The 21,014-nt window shown below is 44.6% G+C and overlaps 1 protein-coding gene across 16 annotated transcripts in view; it reads left to right on the plus strand.

The window, feature by feature from the left end:
• NFIA (nuclear factor I A) overlaps positions 1-17,058 on the plus strand; it is a 349,486-nt gene extending 332,428 nt beyond the window's left edge. For all 16 annotated transcript variants that reach the window (XM_071436867.1, XM_071436869.1, XM_071436868.1 and 13 more), the window contains one exon: positions 9,799-17,058. In XM_071436867.1, coding sequence (XP_071292968.1) covers positions 9,799-9,816 — 18 coding nt within the window. In that variant the 3' untranslated portion in view covers positions 9,817-17,058. The remainder of the gene's footprint in view (positions 1-9,798) is intronic.
• Positions 17,059-21,014: the final 3,956 nt, after the last annotated feature.

A 21,014-nucleotide genomic window follows, 5' to 3' on the forward strand; every position in this document is an offset into this window, starting at 1 on the left:
ATAAAAAGTAAAGAAACTTTTGGGGGGAGAAAAACGGTGGTTGAGGGGAGATTATTTTTGCAGTCCTGGTGCAGGCAGAACTCCCGAGGCTTGGTGGGGTGGGGGGGCTGGTTTTGCTCGCCTGAGGACTGCAGGAACTGGCTTAAATTGAATAAAACTGTAAGTACAGTACCGGGGACAGCGTAACAAGGAGTTCTGCAAAAGCAACACCACCGGAAAGCACAATGAAGAATAGAGCGGGTTACGCCGCGGTGAAAGTATGTACTGGTTGTTATAACACCGTGCCTCCAGAATAAATTATGTCCCTTTAAAAAGTAATACTTTAACTGTGGAGCTATATAGAGACAATTAAGACGATATTGTTCTCCTCATTTCCCTCCCCCCTCCCCTCCCTCCCTCTCTCTGCAGTAGCTCTGTGGAAACTTTTAATGCTGCAGCTTGAAACTTGGGCCTCTGGGTCTGAAATGCCTGAGAAAGCACTGCGGGCTCTAACTGTAAAACATTCCTTCGGCGGGCCCTGGAAACAGGGCGCGCTGGCGCAGGCGAAGTTCAGAGGGATCACATGGAAATGAGGGCTGGCTGCAGGCTCCCGAGGAGCGGTTTATTTCCCTTAAACCTGAACTTGAACTTGGGAAGGCGCAGCCGGGGCCTGGGCCGGGCTGAGGGCGGCCGTGAGGGGCTGGGAGCGGGGCCGCCGCAGGCCCCGTGCACCCACCCTGGGGCTGGGGGGGATCCGCGGGCACCCAGCGGCTTTTGTGCCGTATCCAGGGGGGAGCTGGAGTCCAGGGAGCCAGAGGGTTTTGCTTTCATCGAAGCAGAATGCTGGAAAGTCCCGTCGCAGCAGCGTGTCTGCCGTCCCAGTTTCCACGGGACTTCCCGGCATGAGGTTATGAGCTGCTCCAAGTCCCCGTGCACGTGTTGTTTCATAAAAGGAAAGAAATGAGTGAGATCTGCTGTAAGAAATACGGGATTGTTGCACTCCTGAGCAAATTTAACTGTGCCTCCAGCAGAGAAAAATACGGGGCTGTCTAAAAACGAGGCGTAGAGTGCAAAACTCAGCCCCCCTCGCAGCACATTTGCTTTTACCTCGAAATAGTAGATGTAAACCGTGAGGTGGGCTTAAAGTTGGTTTTGCCTCTTTGATTCCATGCATCCCGCTGTTTCCTTCTTCTCTTACGGAAGGGGAGAGCGAGGTGCTGATGCTGGCGGGTGTCACCCAGGTGTGGTGGCAGAGGTGGCTGCTGTCCCAGCCACAGGCGTGGGGCAGCTTCCTCCCCTCCTGCCCACAGCTGGCCTTGGCTAGGGGGTCATATTTTGGTCATTTCTGATTACTCCAGAACAATTTTTGGCTATGTTTATAGCAAAACTTTGAAAGGATGAATGGGCGAAAAAAATCCCGCTTGGCAGTAACTCAGGAAATATCTACAAAGATGTTCTTTCTGGAGCGAGATCTTATTTCAGGGTTTGTGTTAGGATCATTTTTATTCTGTGACAGCACATAAAGAGAGCGGGACAGAGCAATGAGGTCTGGCATAGCTAAAATCCCTTCTGTGTGTGTGAGGTTATATAGTTTATCAATGCAGAAACCACCACGGGCTTGGAAAAGTAAACAGCTGGCTTGGGTCTGTGTGCTGCACTTTGGAGTTGTCTGCAGGATTTAAATGGCTCGCCTGCGATTTTCGGAGCGGGGCAAATATATATAGTTTTCCTTTCAAACATGTCAGAAGGTTTTTTTGCAGCCGTTTGTTTTCTCTGCTCCTTTTTTATTTGTTGCAATTTTCCTTTCTGATTCATTCCGGTTTATTTTGCTTTTACAAACGGCTTCGCTGCCACCAGCAAGTCTACAAATAAATTTAAAATTTTTTTTTAAAAAAAAAAGTTCCTAGCCCACTCAGAAAACCTTATGGCAGCGACAAATATCAGAGAAAGCCATCGTCTCTCTCAAAGATTTCATCTCACCCTCCACTTAATCCGCTTGCTGTACCTCAGATCTCAAGTAACTTTCATACTGTGGGCTCACTTAATGGATAGAATCTATTTTTCATGAAAAAAGCAGGAAATAAGCTGTCTTTCGTACAAAGATTTACAAAATGTAATCATTGTTGAAATATTCTCTTTGAACTGCCTTGTCCGCAGGGGTGTCTGGCTCCCAATACCCCCGTTTCTTTAGAACACCCTTACAAGTTCTTCTGGTAGATCAGGTACACTGGTGGTTCTGGTCTTTGATGTCTTGAATGAATGAAAGAAAAGCATAATAAAAGAGAGCTGTTGATCAAGCATAAAATACTCTTTAAGCTGACAGAATGGCAGAGTTAACACATTCTAAGCTGCTTTTAGGTTTTTCCTTTTTTCCTCACATTTTCCTGTGCTTTGTGTACAGTGGGGGTTTTTATTTTTTGAAAAGTCTCTGATCTATGTAGTATGCCGTCCTCTAACAAAAACCAAAATGGGATTGTTTCTCTCTCTTTCTCCCTTTCTTTTTCCTCTCTCTCTTTCCCTTCACTATCTTTTTTTTTTCCTTTTTTTTAAACAGCAAGGGTTGCAGTTTAGCATGGCTGCAGTCAGCTTTCAGCCGACCACGCAAAGTTTAGAAGTTATTTTGCAGATTTCAAAGTCAATTTACTAACAAATAAGTGAACTTTGTTGCTCGGTTTTTTTTTAGAAAACTGGAGGAAAACTGTAACTGGCAAAATGTTCCCCAAGTAAAGGCAAGACCCTCTGCCTAAAAGCAATTTTGTAAACCAAAAGACGGGGCAGGAAAATGACCTCATTGTGAGAGAACTTTTCTTTTAGAGGCAGAGAAAAGGGAAAGTTTTCTTCCTGTAGATCTAATTTAGATCTTAAGTTCCCATACATTATTTATACATCATATTCAGAGTGCCAGCCTACTCTGCTGACTGGGTTACATTTCAAACATTTGCCATTGATAAGTCTTTGCTGTATTATATTCAGGCTAAATGCGAATATGTCATAGCGCAGTCAATCTTTAATCCGCTGAGCTCCAGGTCGGGGCAGCAGGGGGTCCAGCACTCAGAGCATTGGTTTATACTTAAGAAACATCTGGGGCCAGCTGGGACACTTTACTGGAACATTCAGATGTCTGGAACAACAGCAGGAGTTACTGTATGAGTGTGTTTTCATAGGTTTGGGAGGGTTTGGGGTGACTTATTTAAAAACACTAGCTGTTCCCAACTTGAGGTTTGAACCCAAGCAGAAATCTTGCCCGAAGTGAGTTTGTTGGTCCCAGGAGAGAAGTGGTTTTGGACTACTATACATTTTTAATAGTCAGCAGGCAAAAGTGCATATTACAAAATTATTGCACGTAATTTAATGCAGTTTGCCACAACTGGCATTCCTGCAAAAACTATTGGATGCAGAGCTACTGTATGCATTGCCTGGAGAGCAGTGTCCCTCCTGGGACAGGTTTTATCTGCCTCCAGACAATATAAATGTGCTCAGAGTGGGGCGTGTGACTCTCCCCGGTGCGGATGTTGGACAACCAGAAGATTCTCTCACTGTTTTATGTCCCTTTGGGGATGACCAACATGCTACTTACATCCCTGTTGGTATTTCAGTCTGGAAAATATAATTACTAAATAATTAATTCCAGCTCTAAGAAAATAATTTCCATAGGCACAAAGGTGACCTTGTCTTTTATATTCACCTTTCGGTCCTACACAGTAGGATCAGATTTTGGGCCTGGAGAAACTCTGAAGGAAGCACTAGAAGAGTGGGATGAATTCAGATGTGGGGTAAACCAGAGGCAGTTGCTGTGTCTGCAGGAGCCCTCCAGCCAGTCGCACCAGAAACTGAACTGCCACTGTCTCCCCTCACCCTGGCAACCCTTTTGAAGTGGCATCAAAGGCCCAGTTTTGTCCCCTTGCTTTCACACGACGCACCGTGGGGAAGAGCCTTGCCGGCACCTCTCACAAGGTGATGCCAAAAGGCCCAGTTCACTGCCTAACTGCTCACATTCCCCTTTTATCTTTGCAACCAGAAGGACTCGTTACCCCAATTCACCTCCCTGGGGTTAATGTTCGTGAGAGCCTCAAAGTTCTTGAGGTGACTGAAATGTCATCCCCAAGCAAAACAACGCTCCGCAGCGAGACCTCGCAGGTGCTAGCGGCTGTGGCTTGGGTTCCGCTGGGCTGCCCAAACAGCCGCTTTGCCGGCGAGCTCTAAAGCAGTGGGGTTTTATTTTATTTTATTTTATTTTATTTTATTTAGGCTCTTATCACAGGTGTGTTTTCCCGCCCGGGCCCGTGCAGCGATCGCTTCCTGCACGCGCCCGGGGCAGCAACGGCCGCAGCAGCCGCCTTTGAAGTCCCGATGGCACGGACCCGTCGCGCTGCCGGGCACACAAACTGGGCTTCAACCTACAGAAAACGGCTATCACTGAGCAGGCCTGAGCCCTGAGTGGGTACAGGGAAGCCAAAGCTGCTGTGCGTGGAGTTTGTCAGAGTTTCAAACGTGTGAATGTCCTTAAATAACCTACATCGCCCGGAGAAATAAGCCAACTGTCACACCCAGTTCTGGATTCCACATTAACAACCTCCTTCCGCAGCGTTAAACTTTGCCCTTGAGGACTTTTGTTTAACTTCTTAATTTGAAAAACAGATAGGGAGGGTGCACAGCCCCAGCTTTCTGAGCGAGCTGAAAGGTCCCATTGTTGGGGCAGGAGATGTGCAGGTAGAAGCAAATGGAACAAGTTTGGGTTGGATTGTCGTTCTGGTTGGAAACACGTGAGCGGTGCTCGCAGCAGGGCTGGGGGTGAGGGACGGCGTGCAGGAAGGCTGGTTTGAGGAGGTTTCCACAAACAATGGGCCTGTTCCTGGGCTCCTGACTCAGGCAGAAACTGCTATAGGAGTCGATGAGGCACTTTGTTAAATATCCAGAACCACAGAACGTTTCCTTGCTGTTCTTCCCGTAGAAAGGAGCTGACTGTCAGGAGTGGCTGGAGGATTTTTGTGTGTCTCTGCTATCTCCAGGAGTGCATAAGAAACAAAAAGACTTGCACTATCAGAGAACCGTAATTGCCATCTCAGACTTCCTGTTTAGGATTCAGTCAAGTAGATATTGTTTATGGATCATAAAACCTTACTACTGTGAGGATTCTCAAATACGAGTTTCAACTTTCATGGTGCTGTAAATTAGGGAGGGGAAAAAAAAGTGTGATAATACTCCTCGGAGAACAGTAAAATAGAGCTCTGCAATGGTTAAATGGAATTTTATAAGCACATTCAGTGTGGAACTGTTTTGCATTACATGAGTTGAATACCTTAGAGATGACACACATCTGCAGGCACTTTATTAAATCCTTAGTCAGCACTTTTCAACCTGATGAGATTACTTCTTCATTTGACTGGAGAAAGGGAAGCAAAGATCTCGTACCGGACTGCAGAATTCTTTCTGATGTTTCACCTTGAGCACTGGAGAAGGACAGCGAGATGCTGGGCAGGACAATACAGACTCGTAGTTGCAGCGACAACTGTGTGGCAGCAATTTTACTGAGCAGGACCTTTAGCTCCAGTGGGTGCATTTAGCTCTAAACTCGCTGGGAGAACAGTACTGCAAAGTAAATAGAAGGGAAATAAAACACCGGCTCTTTTATGAAAAAGCACGGAGATAATATCATCCTGACCGTACTGTGATAGGGCCCATGATTTAAATGGAGATTTTAAATTAAGAAAGGCAACACCGCCTTCTCCGAGTGGGTGCAGTCGGATAGGTTACAGAACTGCAGGGATGAAATGGGTGAGGTGCTTAGGCATTGAGCAGCACTCTAAAGCAAGGCACAAAATACTTCAGCCATCTAAATGTAGGGATCCAGGCTTCTTTTTTTTTCTCCAGTCTAAGCTCCCTAATCATGCAAAAAAACCCTTGATAGGTCCCAGCTATCAGGTCTCCAAGAGCCTAATACGCTTCCTAGACGTTTTCATTTGAGGCCGGAGGTCTCCTCTCCCTAGCAGAGAAGTTTCACAGGTGCTCCAGAGGAACAATGGTGCTCTTCAGCCCTAATCCTGGAAGACTTAGACGTGTATAGGAGGCTTGAGGGGGATATGAGATCTTAATATTAAAATGATTAGCAGAAAAAGGAGGATCATTCTGTGTGTGCGCTTCAGCTGTAAGATGCTCTAAATTAAACCGGTGTCCCGAGAGCGGTGCTGGTGGGATCTGCTGGGTAAATGCGTGCTCTGTCTCGCTGTTCTGCTGCCTCAGCCCATAAAACATCTCATCCAAGTGGGGCTGCAGGAGCAGGCGGAGCGGGACGCAGCTGTTGGCGAAGCGCTCCGAGTTTGGGTCCCGTAAAAGCAGCTTTTCACTCAAGCCATGCAGAGGAAGTTTTGAAACAAGCATGCGGTTTGGTTTGGGTCTCTCCTGTAAGGGTTAAGTTCTTCATTGGTATTAAGGCCGAGCAGTGTCTGCAGGAGTCATATTGACACCCTAGTGCATGGTAACTCTACTCCTTTATTGACATGTTGCTAGTCAGGAGCACAATAGCGCTCTGTGTCTGCAAATCATTGCTAAAATCATCTCAAGAAAAAAAAAAGTTTGAAAGCCCAACGCGAGACAAAGGCCCCAGAGCTGCACTGCGCCGCTCAAAACTCCCGAGTCAGCAACTTCTATTGATTAAAAACTAACCTTTAAAGTAACTCGCAGAGTGTGTGGTTAGCATTTAAATTTAAACATGTCATGAGTTGATTTGTGTTACTGAATACCAACTCCGAAGGAGTTACATTCACATCAGATTTTTTTTTTTCTAATTCCCTTAAGCAGCTAAAGTATTTCATGAAATGTCAATAGGGCAGGGGGGAAAAAAAAGGTGTTTTGGAGGGAGGGGACTCGCGCCCAGCCTCGCCGTTTCTTTTCCCATGCAAATAGTCACCCCAAAAAGAAAAGTGTGGGGAGCGACACACAATAATTAGACCTTTGTCTAACTTTCCCAAGTGCCAGAGAAAGACAGATTAATTAAATATACAACAGTGTTGGTTTTTGGAGTGGGGGTCTCTCTTGCTGTGGAGGTCATAAATTAGGCAGAATAAATAGTTCAGTGTGTTGGGAGCGGGGCTCGACGTCAGCGCGGCTGGCGGCGGTGGGAGGGCGCAGCGCCGCGCTTGCGGATGGCGGTCACGTCTGGGGCTGTCTGGTTGCCCTTAGCAACGAGACATGATGTAACACCGGGATGAACTTGAACTTGGGGGACTTGAAAAGGGAACAATAGACCAGAGCAATCAATAAAGCCTATTTCAGTGAAGGATTACAGAGCCGCTCTGGGGTAACCTTGTCTGCGAGGCGCGGGGTGAATAGCGAGATGCGTGAAGGAGCGCGGGGCGGCGGGGGACGGACCGACGGAGCGGCCGGGGCGGCCGGACACACGGACCGAGGGGCGGGGGGGCGGCGGAGCCCGGGCGGGCCACGGGACCCCAGCGCCGCCAGCCCCGGCCCCGCGCGGCCCCACCTCCGCAACCTCTGCGCTTCTTTTTTTTTTCTTTTTCTTTTTTTCTTTTTTTTTCTTTTTTTTTTTTATTTCCTGCCTTTTTTTAAAAAAAAAAAAAGGGGGAGAAAAAAATCAGCTTTTGAAACGAGGGAGGAGTGGCGAGGGCAGCGGCTCCCGCCACCGGCGGGCCATGTGCCGGACCAGCGGCCATGGAGCAGCCGGACAGCGGAGATGGGAACCATCGCCTGGAACTGTTCAACCCCTCCACTCCATGGCCTCACAGTTTTTAACCCTTTAACCCTGCAGCCTTCAACCCCTCCACTCCACGGCCTCACAGTTTTTAACCCTTTTAACCCTGCAGCCTTTAACCCTTCCACTCCGTCACCTCGCAGTTTTAACCCCTCTACTCTATCGCCTCTGAATTTTTAACCTCTCTACTCCATCACCTCGCAGTTTTAACTTTTCTACTCCATCACCTCACAGTTTTCAGCTCTTCTATTCCATCACTTTGCTGTGTCCAACCCCTCTACCCCATCTCCTCTCAATATTTACCCGCTCTACTCCATCACCTCAGTCTGTAATCCCTCTTCTCCTTTACCTTGCTGTTTTAACCCCTCTACTCCCTCCCTTCCTGGACTTTATCCCCTCTCCTCCCCGCTGGGCAGTGCCACAGTTCCCAGTCCGGCCAAAAACTGTCACACTCAAACAAAAAGCATGAGGGATGACCCTGAAAAGTTTGGAAAAGTTGAGAGCTGGCAATGGCCGGAGGTGCTGGCAGTGGTTGGAGATGTCTCCAGCACAGCACAGCCCACACTCCACGTCCCTGCACCCACCTAAAAATCAGTAGGGCTCTGCAGTCAGAGAGGAGAACAGGACTTGGCTCCACTTCACGAGCCCTGCCAGAACTTTCCTCTGTTTATAAACTTTACATATGAGAACTATTTCGTTTAATTGCAGCCTGAGTAAGTCTAAATATAAAATCTGTAGGCAATAGATGGAGCCGATATGGGACCGGTGTGTTTGTATTCAGAAGGGCGAGCAGAGGAAGAGTTAGTTAATGAGGTGTATTGGAAGCAGGACAACTTCTCCAATCCTGCTATTTATTTTACCGGTTCCTACCTCCATGGCAAGACCACATAATCTCCAGGTCCCACATGAAACTTGCCTCAGAGTCTTCCGTAAATGTTCATAAGTCCTCCCTGAGCTGATTGTGCTATCAATCACATCAGAGGCCAAAAAGGAGCGAAGGAAAAACTTGGTAAAACTTGTCATCAGCCCGTGCGCGCACACGGATGCATCTCGTATATTACAGGAGCCCCAGCAAAAAAACGGGGGGTATCAGCAACGGCTCTTTAATACCTGAGTCTTTCTTGCTGTATTACTTTACTCCAGGCTAAATAGTTGCTGCTTGTTGGTGTATTCCCACAGCAATATGTCACTGCCAAGGAGCATCCCCCCGCGCGCGCGGTCCCAGGGCCTAACACTGCTCTCATTCATGGTGGGTTCAGGTTGGGCTGACCCTGCCGGGGCCGGGATGGGCTCTCCCCGGTGTGGTGGCACTGCCCCGGCTCCAGCAGAGCCCACTCCAGCTTCCCAACTGTGTTTATTTTCTTATGGAGGAGCGAAATTGCTCTCTGTGCTCCGGGCATCTGCGCCGTTGGGTTAAGGACGGTATTGTTGCGGGGCTGAATTCCCTGGGAATTCCCTCCCTATGGGAAAAAGAAGAAAAAGGGAAAAAAAAATATTTTCCCAAAGAAAAGCTATTAGTTGAGGCCCACGTTTTGTTTTGAAACACAAGTATGGGGAGAGGTACGGGACATTTTCACTGATCCACTTTCCCCAGATTTGCTTTATCCTGGCTTTTCTGTAGCGATCCACATTTCTCCTAAGAAAACAGCCCTGTTGTTGAATTTCTGTGCATCTGTTCCAGCGAGACAGTTGAAGCAGGGCAGTATAAAGCAACAGATGCTTATGCTGGCACATGCCTAAATACCCAAGAAAACCCCGACTGCAGGGTGATAAATGGCACAGAGAGGCGAATGTGTATCGCCTTTTCAGGGGATTAGACAAAAGTGAACTGGAGGGATCTTCAAGCCATCATCTATTAAAAAGATTGATAACTTGTAACGTGACATGACCCCCGCGTTCATCTGTAGCTATGTCCAGCGACTGTCGGCGAGGAAAAAAAAATATATTGATTTGTACAGTATTTTTAATTAAGCTTTGTAATTAGGTCAATTCGTCACGGTCTCAATTAGCCCCCCTCTTGGCGGAGGAGGCTGGCGGCCGTGCCCGGAGCCCTTGGGGAAGCGGCGAGAGCGAGCGGCCGGGGCTGATGCCTCTCCTTTCTCTTTTTGCAGTCCTGGTACCTGGGATAAAAGTCTCCGCTTCCCACCACGCACCGGACAGACCACCAGACCCCTTCCCACCTCTGTAACACGGAAGCAGCAGCAACGCAGCGCAGCGACTTCACATCGGCGGAAGGGGAGGCGAGCAGACACCGACAGCAAACTCGTACATGGAAATGGCAAACGTTATGGTTGAATGGCAAAGGCCGTAACTTTCTCTCGAGATTTGATTTTAATTTTTCTTTTTTTTTTTAATTTTTTTTTTTTTTTTTAGACAACTTTAGGACTGTTGTAATTTCTCATATGGTGCTGGAAATGGTTGGGCTTCATAACTTTTGAAGTGTTTCATTGGTAGTGTAAGCGTTAGGTGACACTGAGTAGAACTAGCCTCTGCTGCTGCTTACCAACTCGCTGTTGTAACACACTTTCCATATGGAGCCTAACTGTTTTACAGTATCCTCATCGGATTTTCCCATACAGGTGTGAGACTTCTTGAGAAATCATGAAACACACTTAAACTATAACTTTTGTAGTAGCTGAATTCTGCAATATATAACTTACCGGACAGACATAGAGCATGTTTTTTTTTTTTCTGTAACATATCGGGGAAAAAAAAAAATGCAGGTTTCTTTTTTTTTTTGTTGTTGTTGTTGTTGGGGTTTTTTTTTCTTTTTTTTTTTTTTTTTACAGTCGGCACTTAGAGACGTAACATGAACCATAAGAGCATTGTCAACAATTTTTTTCCACTCGATTGCAGAGCAATTTAAAACATCAAACTACTACTATTCACTTAAAAAAAAAAAAAGAAAAAAAAGAAAAAAGTTTGAAATGCTGCACTTACATTTAAAAAAAAAACATTTTTCAACAATTTTCAACAATTACACAAAAATTCACGCAGAAATGGGGAAGTTGGTCTGTTTTGACAGAAACTGACAGGAATCAATCAAAACAATCGAATTTTGAATTGAGTAAAGTGCAATTTCATTGGATAGCTAAATATCTTTGTAAGATAGAGATTGTTGAAAATTCTATTTTTGTTTTCCAAGTCCTTCCACCCCAGGACTCTAAATTATTGGGGTAAAAAACAGCCTTGCAAGAAAAAGGGGAGCTATTTTTGCTTTTTATGTTTTTTATTGTTGAACTTGTATCCCTTTAAAACTGAAGGAAAATTAAAAAAAAAAAAAACAAATCTAATGGTGCTTTTACCACAATATGTTAACTACATTAAATGCTAATTAATCATTTTCTGTTATCAAAGCACATAACTAAAATGAAATCATAATATCTGTTAATTTTATAAGCTAAAAGTCACTATAATGGATTATGCCAATTCTGACAAATTTTACGTGTTTCCGGCAATATAGGGTTTATCAGTTCTCAAACACCTTGGGAATAAGAGAGAACGGTCCAGAAAGTAAAACACCTTCGTGTCCCTGAACTGGTACATTTTCTGGACTGTGGTGAAATCATTACAGAAACGAACGATGCTGATCTTCTTACAACTTATGCCAGTTCAAAGCAAGGGCACTTGCTGAAGAAGAAAAAAAGAAAAAAACAGACAAATAAGTAGAAAATGAAAAAAAAAAAAAAAAAAAAAAAAAAAAAGAAGTTTGGACCCCAAACGTCCTGTATCTTATGTACAAAAAAAAGGAAAAAAAAAGAAAAAAAAAAGAGTGCAAGTGATTTTTTCTATCAGACAGCGGAGCACCCCTTTGCTTCACATGCAACTTTAAGAAGGTTTCCTATACTATACATATATATACGTTCTGGTTGGCGAGTCCAGCTAATCAGAGAAAGTCTCTGCATGTTCTAGTGTTAGTAACTAATTTTTATATAGTTAATGTAGGGTAAAGTAGAGTGCATTAAGACACAATATTGTAATCCCTATTCCAGGCACTTGCCTTTAAACTATGTTTGTTCGACCCTTCAGAAGGGTTTCTACTACTGTCCTATACAATCAAGTAACTGAAATTCTTGGGAAGACACTTTGCTCCTCATCTTTTCCCTGAAACGATGTTTTGTTTTGTTTTCTTAATTTGCACGAAACAAAAAAAAAAAAAATTCCATATCAATGTGCCTTGCCCTGGATAGCGATTATTTGTGGAATTGTTGCACATGTTCCTATATTGAAAGGGGTTTTTCCCTAGTCAAGCATTTGGAGACACTTTTTGTAAATGTGACTTTTATGTCAGCCATTGTCAGTTCCAACATCTAGAATTAAATAGGATGTTAGTTGTTCCGCAGATAGGAGTAGTGTTTATTGTCCTGTATGGTCAGTGGCAGTGCTATTCTGAGATCTGTAGATGCTAGATTATCAGTATTTTTGGATGTTGCTGCATTTTACCTTTTATTTGGAGTCTTCCTTTTTTTGTTTTGTTTTCTCCCAGATATATGAAAATATGCAATACCTGCTTATATCATGTAGAAAAGCTTAGCAATTATTAATTTTTCTTTTAATTTTTTTTTATTTGACCAAAGTTGGTGCTGCACTTGACGCAGTGTGTTTTAGGTGTTTGTCTTTGTACTTTTGTGATTTTTGAATGCACATGCAGGAAGGGCTCTTCTTAGAGAAGCAGTCAAACTGTGAAGCACTAAGCTGAACCCTGCTTCAAGCAATTTTTGTTTTACAACTGTTCCTTTCACAAGCAAGCCTTAAAAAAAAAAAAACAACTTCCTTTTTCTTCAGATCCCACACCCATTTTTATTAGCAGACTGCAATCAATCCACATTCAATAAAAGTATATAATGCCCATTTTTATATGCACGTTTTTAAACTTCCAAGTTCTGAAAATTGTTTACTGGTTATTCTCTATTTAAGGAAAAAATAAAATGTTTTGGATTTTCATATGTGTCTGATAAGTGGTTGAGTAGTCATTTTGCTCTATTGTATTGTGTGATTGTTAGTATATGGTATCACATCCTCTAGCCAGCATCCTTTGCCTTCCCTATAGCACTTAGCTGGGCATTACTTTATTAAGACATATGTGCACTAAAAAAAAAAAAAAATAGCAGCTTTCAGTGCTTCACAGTGAAGGGAAAAAAGCCTAGACAAACATTTTGTCAGAACCTTGCTATGAGACAAGGTATTACCAGTAAATTGGTTGTATATACAATAAAATTGCACCCTTTTTTAAACAAAACAAACTAAGCAATAGTTTGGGCAGTTAGTTGTTTTTAGTGAGCATGTTGTAGTCATGGCTGCAAAGAGAGAGAATTAAACTGCCCACTCAGAAGATATGTAATTTGTATGTTGTATAGTTTTATTGATTACACTGATTTATTCTACCCTATTTTATAATGCAGGACTTTTGTAATGTTGTTTAAATGAGGAAAAATTTCTGTCAAATTAGCTTAGTGGAATTTCTGATTGTTCGTTATAAAGGCAGCGTTCATAGAATTGCTTTTTTTTTTTTTTTCCTTTGGGAACTGGATTTAAGTTAAAAACTTTCCCGTTTCCTTTTTTTGTATGTATTTAAATACAGTTATTTTTCTTCTCTCAATGGTATAGCATATTCCTATGCTTGAGAAGTATAGGCTACTGAAGAACCATTGTAAATGGACATTACAGGTATGCTGTATTTTTGAAGGTATTTTTGTCATATTAAGTTTGATGACGCTAAAGTTAGGGAACTCTGAGCAGAATTGCGAGAAAAAAAAATGTTTTAAAGGCTTTAAAACATTAGGTAGGAGGTCAAGGGTGTTAACCAACAGGGGTTGTAAAGTATTACACACTAAATTCAGTTTGCGTTCACCTTCCTCTCACGCAGGAAACGCGGCAGTTCCGTTCTGTGCAGGTGTAGAGAACAAACAGTGTTTTAGTCCTCCTTTAGAGGAGCGGGGAGGCGAGCAGGGATGGGCAGGAGGGATGGGGCTTCCATCCATCCCTCCATCCACCCATCCCTCCATCCATCCATCCCTGGATGGTCCCGGCGTGCGGGCGGCAGCGGAGCCCCGGCCCCGCGCCGGGCGCTCCTTCAGAGTCACCCAAGAACTTTTTTTTCCTCCCCGCCTCCTTCTCTCCAGAACTGTCAGACGCACAAATTCTCTGACCTGTGCCCACCCCCGCCCACCCAAATTTAAAGCCCTAGGGATGGCTTAGCGCGAATTGACTTTTTCCCCAAGTTAATTCCTTTCTTTTTTTTTTCTCCCCCTCTTTTTTCGGGTTTTTTAATTTTTTTTTCTTTTTTTTTTTTGAGCGAGGGCACTTGCTTTTCTCATGCCGCACACCCCAGCAATGCCATTATTATTTATTCTTTTTCCTTTATAATAAAAAGAAAAACTTTCGGGCTTCGAGTTTAGGCAGCCATGGTACACTTTGTCTCTGTTGCTTGTTCCCCCTCCCCTTAAGGTCGAAGGGGAAAAGAAACACCAAGTTTTCTCAACTCCACAGTATTCAGTCAGCCCACAGGAATATGCAAAATCCCTCTAACATTTTTTTTTTCTTTCTCTAGTTCTCTTTGTTCCGTATATTTGCAGCTTTGTAGTAACAGTGTTATAAAATATTTACTGTACAAAAATACAAAAAAACCCAGATACATAGCCTAAAACAGGTTTTTTTTCCTTGTGGTGAATTATTTTTTTTTAAGAATGTCAGTTAATATTGTACTTTGCATTGTGTCTCTGGAAATATCTTTTTTTTTCTTTTTTTTTGTTGGTAGAAGGCCTCCATCGAACAAAATTAAAACCATAACCGGCATGACAATGTAAGGAGAGCTTCAATGGCACCTAAACAATAAATAAATAACAAATTCAACCTCATGAGGTCTGTCGGAGGCAGGTCTTGTGAAGTTAACACTGCCTGCTAGGCAGGATTTTCATTAAATCAAGCTTACAATGCCAATTTTGTCTTGAAGTCAATGCATGTATTACTGTTTGACAGTAAACCCAGCTATGCCATCATCAAGTCCAAGGCTGCGCAATAGTCTAATTAGTATCGAGTACATTTTCCTTTTATTTTTTCCAATAAAAAAGCAGTGGGATGAAAATTGCTTTGATATATAGCAGGTAACATTGAAGCTATTCCATAGCACTTAACTGTAGTGAATACTGTGTCACCAATTCTGAAATCAATTTAATGTTTAATGCAAATCCATTACATGGTGCTATTACAGGCTGGCAAAATGATTTACAAAAATGTGACAACTTGGGCTCAATTCACTCTGCTTTCCAACAATGTAAATGCATAGCAGTGTTTATCTGCATGAAAACTATGCACTAATCTATCTGAAAAAAAAAAAGAAAAGAATATATCAACTTTGGTATCTACTTTCCGTTTACTTCGATCCTTGCCTTTTCGGTCATTGTTATAATGCCAGCTTTAGGACAGAAAGAATTATAAGAAAACCAGCATAATACCTGATATATTAAAATGTAGTGCCTGTGAAATCTGTATTATATTGCTCTTCTGAAGTAAGATTTTTCTACACCGGTAGCCTTCGCTGTCTGTCAGAACCTTCTGATATAGGTGATGTAAAATAACCGTACAATATTAATGCATGCTATTCCATAATGCTTAGTAGCTGTATGAATATTACTCAAAGTTATGTTAGTCTTTTTTTCTGACTTGGTTCTTGTCAGATAGGTTTAAAGATATTTCACTGAGAACGCAAATTCTGTCTTTATTGATTTGGGGTGTTTTCAGTATTTTGGAGGTATACATTTACTTAAATTCAGTATTACTTGTGTTTTGGGTTTTTTTTCTTTTTTTTCTTTTTTTTTCCTTTTCTTTTTTTTTTTTTTTTTTTTTTTTTCCTAGAGGGCAGGACATGGTGTTTGAGACCAGAAATCTGTGCCTGGTAAGATTTTCGTCTCGAAAAGCTACCCTAAGAATTCAGAGAGCTTGCTCTGAAGAACAGTTCAAATTGAAGGGACAGTCCTTTAAACCCACAAATGAGACAACCGAGCTCATGTTGCGAGAGATTTCTTAATGGGCAGCGGTGAACCAGGTACCCATGCTTGACCCTTCTTCACACCAGACTTCCTCATATAGAAAGAAAAAAACCCTTTTAAAAAAAAAAAAAAAAAAAAGAAAAAAAGAAAAAAAAAAACCTCATGTGGTTGTTTAGTTTCATGCACAGTTGCAATATTTTTCTTCAAAACAAACTCTGTACAAAACTTTGGGCCCGATTCATAAAAGCTCCTTTGCTATTAACACGGGAGGCTGGTGGGCTCCTCTCCTCCAAATTGAGGGTGGGCTTCGCCCTGGCGAGCCCCGCTGGCCCTGCTCTCCCTCCCCTTCCCCTCTCCGCCTCCCCCAGCCCCGCGGAGACCAGGAACCGGTGGGAAGGGGCCCTGGAGGAGGCGAGGCAGCGCAGGACCATGCTCCGAGCCCCAGAGGTGCAGGTTGGCAGGAGCAAAAGGGGGAGGACGGCTCCGGCCGGTGCCGGGGGCTCGGGACACCGTGACTCGATCACAAAAGAGATCTTGTCCGCACCAGAACAAAACGCGCTCGATCGCTACCTCTGAGCTCTAGAGAAACCCTCCGTCGGGGCCAGCGCTCGCCCGCAATGTGAACTTTTGTACTTTGGATGCTTTTTTTTTTCTTTTTCTTAGGGAAGACTATTTTCCACTTAGTTAATCTTCTATGCTCGAGCATGAACAAAAACAATTGTGTTGGGTGAAACCCCCCCCCCTTTTATCTGCATCCACAAATTAATATGAGGGGAAAAACAAAAAGAAGATGAGTTTCTAGATGGAGCATGGTAGGGCGAGAGCGCCTGGCTCGGCATCCGCCACCGACGCTGCTCGTCCTTGTTGCGACTGCTGCCTTGGGGACAGGGCCACGAAATTCTTGGGAAACACAATCAAGGAGAAATCTCCATTTTGGCTGGCTGTGCGGGTTCTCCCGAACTCTGCCCCAGCCCAGCCCAGTCCCTCCGCGGCGGGTTGAGATTTGAGGCGCTAAAATTTCCACCGGCCGTGTGAAAGATCTGCTGCAAATTCACTTGACACCCGTGTTAATACCATGTCGTGTTCATTTTTTTTTATGAGTCAGGCCCCTCGTGCCTCTAGTATACTTGTATTGACTCTCATAGTTACCATTTTAGTTTTACTGTGTTCTGTGAAAAAAATTGTAATTGGTTGAGAATCACTGTGGGCATCCATTCTTATTCAACTAAGTCTCCGCAGGTTTTTTGAGCTGGTGTGGATTAGTTTAACTCTTGTATTCAACCATTAGTGCTACCACCTTCTCACATTACAATACAATTACTGGAAGCAAGTACTGCATTTCCTATGCAACAAAAAAGGAAAATAAAAAATTGCTAATGCTAACAGGCCGTGTTGTTATTTACTCCCAGCCGGGCACGGGGTGGGGTTGCGGCTGAAGGACCGTGGGCATCGGGCATCAACCTCTCCTGGCCCCAGCCCTGCATCCTGGGCAGGCTCCCAGGCAGCAGCTTCATCCCAAATTGTGGGGATATTTGGTTAAATCGAGTCACTTTTGTCACATTGGCCACTCTTCCCCGTGTTTTTGGTGTCCCGTGGCACAAAATCGTTCCAATATTGGATTAATCCTCAGCAAATCTCTGCAGATTAATCATTCAAATTAAAGAGATGAAGCACACCTAGGAAAGATCCAGGATGCTGCAAATGCTACAATGCAACTTTAAATGTAGCTAAACTATGAAAATATTGCCACATTTCCCAGGAGCCCTAGTACAGCCAGGGCTGTTGGGATTGACCTCGGAGCTGCTGGCAGGGCTGTCTCTCCCTGCAAGGCTCTGGGTGCAGAGATAGACAATAATTAGGCTTTTTTACAAATATTAAAGTTTCCTTCGAAGTTTTTCACTCTGCAACACCTTTTGCTTAAGAGATACATGCAGAATTTAGCATTTGCAGAATAGGTTTTTTTGCATTTAAGCCGTTCTGGCTGTTTTGTATGTAAAATTAGACACTGAGCCCACACCTGAAGGGTGAGGGCTGGTGCAGCTCTGCCACTGCCCTTGGGGACAGCAAACAGGGACCCTGTGACCCCCAGCCCTTCCCCAGGCAGCACCAGCTGCAACACCAGCTCTTCCATTTTATTTGGGGGGAAATGAGTGTTTTCTAACAAATGTGTGCCTGACACACATAAACCGCTGGTATTTCCTTTCTCACACCTCCGCAGAGTTTTGGTTTTGGCTACAAGGCCAGGGCGGGAGGGTCAGGCTGGGCACAGGTCTAATGTCACCATCCCCAGGGGGGGACCCTGTCTGTGCCCCTCGCTGTGTGCCTCCCATGTGGCCAGTGCTGGCACCAATGCATGGTGTGGCAGCTGAGGACAGGTTGGAGCCTGTTCAATTTGGCTTTTTTTTTCTCATAAAGGAGACCAGACAGTGAGGAAAAGCCAAATCTGTCCTCAAAGGAATCACAGTACCCCAGGCAGGGCTTGCCAACAGTGCTGGCCCCTTTAACCCCCACAAGCTCTGGGAGGAGGGAGGAAGAGGGAGGGTGAGGGTGCTGAGCCTGTGCTCACTGTCCCAATTGGGCAAAAACCAGCCCAAATGGTGGTGGAGGTGCCCCGTGGGCTTGGAAGTGAGCCCAGGTGTGGGCCAGCCTGTCCCATGGGGCTGCCAGAGCTGGATGATTCCTCCCAGCACTGGCTGTGAGCACGGGGGATACCGGGATGGGAGGGAGGGACAGGCACCCACCCCTGTGCATCACTGCATGAGCAGACAGAAAAACTAACACCTGCTTTTAAAAAGTGCAATTACAGCACAAAGGGAGGTGTCACCAATCAGCTCCAACTGCTCCTCACCACTGCCCGTTTCCCGTTCTTGTCCATCCCTCCCTAAAAATCATTCACTGTTATTTATTTATACCCTTTGCTATTGAGGGTGTTGGCTGAGGTTTGGTGGAGGAAGCACGTGGGGTGCAAGGGGTGACCCTGTCCCACAAGGGTGATGGCCGTGCTGGCAGTGGAGTGGGCACTGTCCAGGGCTCAGGCACCACCTTCTGCTTTCTCCCTCCTTTCCTTGCACATTTTCTTCCCCTCCAGCTTTCTGGCTTTCTCTTTCTTCCTGTGGGAGAAAAGGTCTCCATCAGCATCTAAGGAAATAAATCCCATTTATTATTTATTGCTATCAAAATGTGTCAGCCTGGCTCAGGACGCAGGAGGAATACGCAATAGCCCCTCACAGAAATCAAAAAACTTTGGGTGGAAAAAGCCCAGGGTGGTGTTCAAGCAGGGAAATGCAGGTGCTTCACCCTGCTCAGAGGGAGATCTGGCTCCTTAACCTCTTCCTTAAATGCAAATATTCCTGTTGATGCAACTGGAGCAGCACTCACTGAGGCGATGGGTCTGTCCGACATCTGCTGAAGACCAGCCAAGAATGGAAATATTTATTGGTTCAGTGCTTCAGCAACGCTGTATTAATTGCAGCTGATGTTTTGATGGGCAGTTAGCACACAGGTATTGATGAAAATGGCACCACTTCATCTCAAAATTAACTGCTTGGCCATTCAGCAAGAGGAGCTGATAAATTATGGCAATAAATTTGCCACGGAGATTTATGGCACCGTAATTCGGGCCCACAGGCACACTCTGGTGGGGACAGGGACCACGGTCAACCCCTTCATTCCTTACCCATACACAGCCCCATGGGGATGTTCAAATGCTTCCAGAAATTTGGGTGCAGGAGTTTTGTAGCCTCTCAAGTCTTGGTGCTCCTTTAAAATCAATTATACTCAAGGGCCAAGGGACCCTCCCAGCCACAGGAGGCATGGCCAAGTCTCCAGCAGCACAGGGGATGGTCTGAGCCACCTCCTCTTCCTCTGGATCAATGGAAATAATGGAATGCCGAGCTTTCCCCATCGGTGTTATCTTTATGGAGGCCATTGGTGAGGAGAAGAGCCACCTTATAAACCATGCAGTCATCTCACTTTCCTAAAAACCTTTGAGAAACAGAGCCAGGCTGCTGGTGCTGCAAAAGGGAAAGGTGTCACTTGATTATTAATAGCAATATTATTAGTAGTATTGATATTATTATCATCATCATCATCCTCTCACTAGTGCTGCACTCAGCATGTGCTTATTTATTTATTTATGCCCCATTCTACCCTCACAAAGCCTTGCTGCCTTTCAGGGCAGCCCCAAAGCCACCCTTTTTTCCAGGCTTTTTTAGGTTTTTACAGGATTTGCTCCAGGAGGGACACAATGTGTGGGCAGGGGCTGCAGCCCACCCTGTGTCACCGAAATATTCATCTGCGGAGGATGAACAGCAGCTCCCTGCCTTGGGCAGCAAAGAAATTGGAAAATATCCCTATAAATGTGATTCATAGGACACAGCACCTGCCTGCACACTGCATTATCCAAACCCATTAGGGTGAGGGAGACGCAGCCAACTATTTTGGGATATGGGGTTTGATTCCCCCTCCCCATTGTTCCTTATTTCCCCACAGGAATTTCATATCCTGACACCTTTTTTTCCCTTCCAAAATTCTTCATGTTGTTACCGGGTGGAAGAGGCCCAACTTTGAGAGAAACTTCAGCTGGATGTTGCATGTATAAATAAATGTGACAAATTTAATAGGGTAGGATAGGTATTTGAATTATTGATTGTTAAATATTTAAGCTGCAAGTCCCCATCCATCAGCGTGTGTGAGAAGGCTCGGGGCAGATTTATGATGCTGGAGTTTTCCTGGTTAGCTGGCACTTGGCATTTCTATTAATTATAGCCCACACATTCGGGTTTTTTTCAGGATTTGTTAGAAGTATTTATAAAAGATGTCCCTATTATACCATTTAAATATTGTTTGTGCAACTGGAACGTGTTTTCTATTGTGGATTAACACCCTGTTTGATTTAGGGGAAAATTAAATTAGAAGGTGTAAGTCTCAGGAGATAAATGCTTTAGTTGAGAAGGGTTTCCACCACTGGAAAGCACAAAGTTTTTCTTTTAGACATAAATATTTTGCTCCAGGTGTTTGCCTGGGTCTGCAGGTGGGTGGAAAGGCTTTAAAGTGCCCTTGGCGACAGGGAGTGGGAGAGGAGGCACGTGGTGGGGAGGGGGCAGGATGGAATACATCCTATTTATTAATTTTAAGGGATTTAAGGCCTCCCCCTCTGACCATTTCCCCGGGAAGGATGCGAGCCCTGGGGCAGGAAGGGTCTGTGTGAGGGAGGAAACCGCCCGGGGCCGCCAGGTCAATAACGCGCCTCCAAAAAAGCCCCTCCCGAGGTCTGGGGCTGTGTGATGGATTGTAATTGCTCAAGAAGAGCCATTACAGCCCTTAGGTCAATACTCTGC

This window comes from Agelaius tricolor, unplaced genomic scaffold (assembly GCF_023055355.1).
Source record: "Agelaius tricolor isolate 1412-34295 unplaced genomic scaffold, bAgeTri1.0.p SCAF_11, whole genome shotgun sequence".
In the NCBI taxonomy this organism is placed as follows: Eukaryota; Metazoa; Chordata; class Aves; order Passeriformes; family Icteridae; genus Agelaius; species Agelaius tricolor.